Raw genomic sequence first — 7,481 nt, 5'->3', positions numbered from 1 at the left:
TCCCTTCTCTGCCTACTACCTAAGGACACAGGAGGCTCAGCTGAGTGAAGGCCTACAGAGATCCACAAATGGCCCCGAGTATCTCCCTCGGTGGCCCCTAGGGTGACCTTTGCAGGCACCCTGGGCAGCTTGGAGGGCACTGGCTGTGGCCTCTCTCCCGGGCCCACAGGGCCCGAAGGCTGTGGCTCGCTTTGCTGTGGCTCCCAGCTTCCCCCCTTCCTCAGGTGGAGTTCAGAGAATGTCTCACGTGGATCCCCGCCCCAGCCCGCCCCAAGGGGCAGGCAGGCGCGAGGTGAAGGCTCCCCTGTCAGTCCCTCCTCCTTGACTCTGTCTCTTCCTGCCTGTGGGCTTGGGCTCGCAGGGGCGCGGAGGGAGGGAGGGAGGGCCGCACTTTCCATCCAGGTCCTTGGCCACCAGCACGTCACTGCTCTCTCCCACCGAGGACACAGCCGGCAGCTCCTGCCATGGACAGGTGGTACCTGGGTGAGTCCCCTCAACCCCATGCCTCCCCCCTGCTCAGAATCGGATGCAGGTGTCTACCTCATCACGTTCAGGGGCACCACCTGCTCCCCAGAAGTGCAGGGATGGGGGGGAAGCAGAAGCCAGGACAGGCAGCGTTTCTAAACAAGGGCATCTCAAGGTGGAGTCCTGGGCACGTGGTGATCTCTACTCTGAGCGTCTCTGTGCCGCTGGGGCTGGGAAGACAGCCGGTCCCGAAGCCTCCCTTTCTGTCTCTCCTCCTGTTCATCTGCAGGAATTCTAAAGCCAGGCTGCTGGGTTTAAATCTTGCTTTCCCCACGTCCTAGCTGCCTGACCTCTGGCAAGGTATTAAACTTCTCTGTGCCTCAGTTTCCTCACCTATAAAATGGGGATGATGATAATACTTCCCTGACCTCAGAGCTGCGATGATTATGCGACTTGATTTTCATTACTTGCTTGCAACAGGGTTAGCCTTGCACACTAGAGTTACAAATGCAGATGACAACTTGTTTTTCCGATTTCCCCTTTTGTCTGAAACCATCTCTCACTCTTTCCCCTGTCTGTCTATCTATCTATTTATCTATCATCTATCTAACTTTCCACCTATTTTTTTTACCCCTTATTCCAGATGGAATCCGCAATAACTTACAGAGACAGACAAAATGCACCAAGATTCCAGGAGAATGTGTAGGAAGGGGCACCGGTGTCTTGTGTGGGAGAGTGACGGTAGCTTTGGGAGCCCAGCCTTGGGGGTCTGGCTTTCCAGCCCTGGCTTTGTTACTAATGGGAGGTTTCGGTTAAATCCCTCAAGCTCCATGCCCCTCAGTCTTCTTGGGCTGCCCAGTGGGAGACACGGCACCTCCCCGGCCACCTCCAGGGGCCGTTACAAGGAGCAAATGACCAGCCTCGGTTTCTTCACCTGTAGAACGGAGCAACCGCGCACTCAGTGGGACAGTGCGTTTACAGAGCCTGACACGTGGTCGGCCCCTACTGAGCATGAGCTGGGTTGTAATATCCTCATGGATATTCATCGCTTGGTTCTGGAAGCTGAAGGTTGCCGAATGGGTGTCGGGGCTCCTGGTCTGCGAGGTCATGACATTCTCTCTCCGTCTCACCCCGTGCTAATTTTCACTGGAGGGGAGTTGGCTTTCCTGTGACCAGCAGCTGACGTTCAACAAAAGGTCAATGCCGTCTATTTCTCTAGTCGGCACAAATCCGACAGTGACAATAGTGACACCTGCTGTGTATCTGGTCCCGTGCCCGGCTCCCTACGTGCATTTTCTCCCTTTCTCCTCACCACAAATCCCTCAGGTAGGGAACAGTCCCATTTTACAGACGAGAGGACTGAGGCACAGAGAGTTTCAGGAACTCGACAGGGGTCAACCCCTCCTTGGTGGACACTGACTGCTAGCTTGGGTCCCTTGGCCCCATGGAGCATCAGCCTCTTCTGGAGGCCAGCGCAGTGAACTAGAACTTAGCCGGGAATGTGAACAGCCATGGAGTACCCAGCCCTGGGGTCCCCGAGGCGAAGGAGGCCACCACAGAGTGGGGAGGCAGCCTCAGAGATGTGGGGAAGCACCTGATCCCTAAAGCCTAAGGCCTGCCTGTCATTCTCCACTCTGCCCGTCACTGGCTGTGTGTCCTCGGGCCAGGGCCCCACCCTCTCTGTGCCTCAGATGCCTCATCTGTAAAATGGGAGCTCACACAAGGCACAAGGAAATAATAATTAGGAAAGCGCTTTGTAAATTGTAAAGGCAAGACGTTCTCCCCGTGGCAGGACTTGGCCCCTTCCTTGAAGGAGCCTACGTGCAACCTGGGCAGCTGGTGTGGAAGCAACCGGATTGTAGGAGGAAAATGCCAGAGGCGGCAGGAAGAGAGAGATTAGTGAGGGATGGCTGGAGCCTTTCTGGCTGAGGTGCGAGCTGCTAGAGGCAGCCTTGATGGATGAGGGAAAGAACAGGAGTGGGCAGGCGTGGGGGTGTGAACGTGCACGGTGGGCTCGGCGCGGGCCTTGAGGTGGGAGAGGGGCGGGCACCTCGGGACCCCCTCAGGGGAGCCCTGAATGCCGGGTAAGAAATAGCAGCTGAAACAGTGATCTCCACGGTGGTTGGTGAGGTGGGCGGCTGCTGGGGTTGGGGGCCTCTGGGGGCCCCGTGACATCGTCCCCCAAGCTGTAGAATCCACTGAACGTAACTTTGAAAGTGCCGCTTCCCCGTCGCCACAGCCCCAGCCACGATGTCTCCGGCCTACCTCTCCCCCAGCCACGATGTCTCCGGCCTACCTCTCCCCGCCCTGTCTCTGGAAATTTCCTTTGGGAGGATTTGGGAGCCCAGCCAGCCCCTCCCTGCCCCTGCCTGCCCCCTCACCTCCTCGTGCCTCGGAGGGAGCCCCTCCGCTCACACTAGGGTTTCTCTTGTGACTGGGGTAAATATTACCCGGCACTGTTAATGTTTAATGCCCCCACCTCACCCCTGGCCACCCCACGGCCCGGCACTCTCCCCAAAGCAGAGGCAGAAGAGGGCAGTGGAGACCAGCCCAGGCCGCTAGGGAAATGGCAGGGCTATTGGCGGACGACGGTGAGTGTGTGCGAACGTGTGCGAAGCAGGTGGTCTCTCCTTGGGCCACCTTTGGAGGGATGAGTTGCACCCCTGCCCCCTGCCTTCCCGAGTCCCCGGCGCCCCTCCCCGACCCTTGCCACCCAATCCTAAGAGGATTTTTCGAGACAATTTCTTTGAAAAGAGGATCCTGCCTTAACTCTGCTTGAAGGCAGAGCCTCGGCGGCCAGGGAGGCGCTGGGGGGTGGGGGTGAGGGTGAGCTTCTGTCTCGGCCTCCTGGCATGCACCTATCCTGGTACAATGCATCTTGGGGGACTATCCAAGCTCGGAGCAGGAGGTGGAGGGGGCCAGGCTGGCTTTGGGGTGAGAGCCCCTCAAGTTTGGGACACCCCTGGAAGGATCCTGCCATGGGGGTGATTCGGGCCTGGAGGCTAACAGGGGCCTCTGTTGACCACGGTGGGCTTTGAGCCAGACCTAGGAAAGATGAGGGCTTTGAGGGGGGTGGGCTCACCAAATGGATGGTTTCCTGATGTGGTGAGGGGAGCCGCCAGGCCAGTCGTGGCTCTGGCGCTCACCCCCCATGTGACCTTGAACAAGACCCGAACCGGATCCTGGGAGACAACCTTGGTGGGCTCCTGCAGGAGGGCGGGATCGGGCCCCCGCAGTCACCCCCGTGGGCCCAGGCACTGACCCCACCTGGCCAGGGAGGCTGCCCTGGGGGTAACCGGGCTCACCAGGCCCCAAAGCCCCCCACCGTGACCCAGGGCACGGTTCGGCACGCCACTGGAGGTGACAACTTGTGCCTTCCTTCTACCTCACGCACGGCTTACTTACTGCCCAGAAGGGGCTGGAGCAGGGCAGGACAGAGGGGCCACCCTCAGCCATGGCAGCAAAGCTCTGGCCAGGTGCCCCCCGGCTGCCCAAAGACAAGTGTGCTCTGTTTACGGGGCTGGGGGGCAGAGCTCCACCCCTGGTGGGGAAACACCACAGGAGGCAAGGGACCGGACCATACTCGACCTTGAAACATCTTGTTCCTTCTGACCATCTGAGAGGCAATGTAGCAAAGGGGTTAAGCACCTCGATTCTTGGCAACCCATTGCCTGGGTTCGAATGCCAGCTCTCGCCCTTTATGGCATGTGACCTAACCCCTCGGTACCTCCGTCCTCTTATGGATTATATTGGAATAATATTAATGCTTCATAGGGTTGTTTGAGGGCTAAATGAGCTAATGTTTTGTTAGCCTTGGCCTGGCATGTGGTAAACACTATGTATTAATGTCTCTTCAAAGGATTTGCTTCCCGTTGAGGATAGAAACATAAGCGAGAAGAATCTAGAAACCTGAGTTCAAGACCCAGTTCTGCTTCGAACTTTCGTGGGGACTTTAAACAAGTCTCCAGACCGGGCCTCAGTTTTCCCCTTCTGCTCAGTGAATGTTAAGGGCCTCTCCATTCGTTGCATGAATGTCGCTAGGCATGTGCTAGGCGTTCAGTAGTCACATGGAGAGGGACTAAGAAGTCACGTGGAGGTGAGTCTAATGGGAGATGTCTCCCTCGGCCTTGCTTACTACTGTAGGAAGCAAAGAGAGGAAAGAGCCAACCCCGCAGGGTTTCCAGAGGCCCCCACAGGCAGCACAGAGCTCTGCTTTGGATGCTTGGTATTTGGTCCCAAGGTGACTCTATCTGAAGCAGCCCAGGACAGATGTCCCCGTTGGCAGTGGCATTAGCAGGCCCACCAGCCTCCTCTTGCCCACTTGGCCACTTGGGGCTGACGGATGGGACGGATGTGAGTTCCACTGCTTCTGCGACAGACTCACCCTGCCTCTGGCTCTCTCTGCAGGTGGCGACCCCAAAGGGGACGTGGACCCATTCTACTACGGTAGGCCTGGTGGGTCCCTCCTCGGCCCCTCTTCTGGCCACCACGCACGGATGCCCGGGTCCCGGCATCCCCCAGTTATGTTCCCCCATCTTCCCCTGTTAGCATGGGGCTGCTGCTGGGGTGGGCTGTGGGGAGGGGTGCCTGGGGCGACCCATCCCACCTCCTTGCCCTCTCCTTCCTCAGACTACGAGACCGTCCGCAATGGAGGCCTGATCTTTGCTGCCCTGGCCTTTGTCGTGGGGCTCATCATCATCCTCAGTGAGTGGGGCTGGCCTCATGCTGGCGGTGGGGGGGGGGGGGGGGCGGGGAGGCGCTGCATGGAGCCTCATCTCTTCTCAAAGCCACTGGGCGCTGGTTCCCCAGGTGGGGGTGGGGGAAAGCCCTCTCGCTCCCTTCCCAGATCCCAGAAGGGAAGTGAGTCTTTCCGCTCGCCTCCATTGCCCCATGCAGGATGTGGGAACTGAGCGACACCCTGATAGACAGAGGCACCCCGGGATGCCTCCCTACTTGGTCCTTGGACCACCCAGAGCAAGTTCCCTTTTCCTCACGTGCGCCCTCTGGTGGCCAGTGGAGGAGCTGCTGAGATGGGAGGGCAGGCTCTTCCAGCCTGGGACACCGCAGTGTCCCAGGGGTTCAAGGGGAGGGAACCAACCTCCAATGGACGCCTCCCTTGACCAGATCCGGTCACTTTCCTTTCTTGGCATGAGCTACATCTCAGTCCGTTTATTTTTTTTTAACCTTTATTTTAGAGAGAGAGACAGACAGACAGAGCATGAGCAGGGGAGGGGCAGAGAGAGAGGGAGACACAGACTCGGAAGCAGGTTCCAGGCTCTGAGCTGTCGGCACAGAGTCCGACGCGGGGCTTGAACCCACAAACCGTGAGATCGTGACCTGAGCTGAAGTCGGACGCTCCACCGACTGAGCCACCCAGGCGCCCCCATCTCAGTCCATTGAATCCTCTGGGCAACACTGAGGGATGGTCAAGACTATCACATTTGATAGATGAAAACCACTGACCGTGGCAGGTGCAGCAATTTGCTCTGGGTTCCACAGCCAATCAGAGCAGAGCTGGGTTCAGCTGTCCCCCCCCCCCACCCCTCCCCACCCCCCCGGCCCCCCGCCCACTGCTGGAAAGCAAATGAGGCTGGGAGCCAGAGGCATCAGGACCCACTGCTAGTTTACTATGGATCCCCAACTCCCCGGGCCTCAGTTTGCACATCTGTTAAATGGGGACGATCCCACTGATAAAGCCAGGGCTATCACCCAAAGACATGGCAGCCAAGAAAGCATTCAGGCACAGGCATAGAGTGTTCTGGGGGAGCGAAGGGTCCTTGTATATCTCCCAGCCCCAGCCCGGCCCCAGCAGGCACACAGCAGGCACTTAGTAAAGGCTTATTGGCTTGTTTTGCTGCAACCGGAAGAAACACACCCAGAAACGCAATCAGTCCTGTGTCCTGGGATTCTAACCCGTCCATGGTCGGTGCCATCCCATCTGAAGGCTTCGGTCTGCAGACATGGCCGGTCTCCCCACTTCATCCGGAAGGTGTCTCAAGGGCAGCCCCGTATAGTGGTTGAGCACACAGCTGCAGGAGGCAGACAGGCCTGAGCAGAGATCTTGGCTCTGGCCTCACAGTCGTCCTCCTCCAAGAGCTTACTGAGCGGCGACTATGTGCCCAGCCCTGGTGCTGGGGGCACCGCGATGGCCCAGGCTCGGCTACTGCTCTCGGCGTGCCCAGCCTACCATGGATCCGCTGCGGCAAATGTTTGTTGACGGACTGACCGAACGGCTTGGGCCCCTGAATGCTTATGGCCCCGCCATATGTGAAGAGAGAAACAGTCACCTGTGGCTTTGGCAGAAGGGAGGGAGGGAGGAAAGAGAGGGTCTCCTTGGAAGCGAGCGGTTGAGGGAAACTCACCTCCTTTCTCTCTTCCAGGCAAAAGACTCCGCTGTGGGGGCAGAAAGAAACACCGGTGGGTGTCTGCCCAGGGTAACTGAGTGAGGCAGGGACACGGGGTGGAGGGGGATGGGAAGGAGGGCCAGGCCAAGGGTTTTGGTCTCTGAGGCCTTTGAAGGGGGGTCCCCAACCTCAGGGACCCCCCCGGACTCACCACCTCCTCCTCTGACCTCTCACCTGTCTTTTTCCCTCCCCCACCCCAGGCAAGTCAACGAAGATGAGCTGTAATGATGGGTAAGTTGGGGAGGGACAGGGGAGGGGGCCAGCCAGGGAAGGCTGCGAAGAGAAAGGTCGATGAATCAGGAATGAAACAAAAGGCCCTGCTTCGGCCCCCACTACAGCCCAAATCCCATCTTTGTCTTTTCAGAGTCTGCCGTGCCCCCGTTGCACTGGGGTCATTGGGAAGCCTTCCCTGAGCTGTAGACCTTTGTCCCCAGCACTGCCAGGCCCTCGGCTGAAGGAAGCGCCAGGCTCCGTGTGACCCCTGGGTGCACATGGCCTCCTCCCACCTCTCGGCCACCTCCTGTTAATAATAAAGCCAGCCTCAGAGATGGCTCCTTCCCTGGCGTCCCTCCCTCCTCCTCTATACCTGCCACGACCAACTCGCCCTTCCAA

General features: G+C 58.6%; 1 protein-coding gene across 1 annotated transcript; it reads left to right on the top strand.

Annotated features, from left to right (window-relative positions):
• The first annotated feature begins 411 nt into the window (after positions 1–411).
• LOC122200425 (sodium/potassium-transporting ATPase subunit gamma-like) lies at positions 412–7,094 on the top strand. The gene is made up of 5 exons (XM_042906007.1): positions 412–483; positions 4,873–4,911; positions 5,095–5,169; positions 6,846–6,882; positions 7,070–7,094. Exons 1-5 carry the CDS (start codon positions 465–467, stop codon positions 7,092–7,094), a joined length of 195 nt encoding a protein of 64 aa, XP_042761941.1. The 5' UTR covers positions 412–464.
• The last annotated feature ends 387 nt before the right edge of the window (positions 7,095–7,481 follow it).

Source organism: Panthera leo, chromosome D1 (assembly GCF_018350215.1).
Source record: "Panthera leo isolate Ple1 chromosome D1, P.leo_Ple1_pat1.1, whole genome shotgun sequence".
NCBI lineage: Eukaryota > Metazoa > Chordata > Mammalia > Carnivora > Felidae > Panthera > Panthera leo.
Note: the sequence above shows the minus strand (reverse complement) of the source record. Positions and strands in the feature narration are given on the sequence as shown.

Excerpts from the sequence above, each read along its gene's own strand:
- LOC122200425 (XM_042906007.1), top strand. Across the intron at positions 4,912-5,094 it reads CGTGGACCCATTCTACTACG|ACTACGAGACCGTCCGCAAT; the intron begins GTAGGCCTGGTG and ends CTCCTTCCTCAG. Across the intron at positions 6,883-7,069 it reads GGGGGCAGAAAGAAACACCG|GCAAGTCAACGAAGATGAGC; the intron begins GTGGGTGTCTGC and ends CCCCCACCCCAG.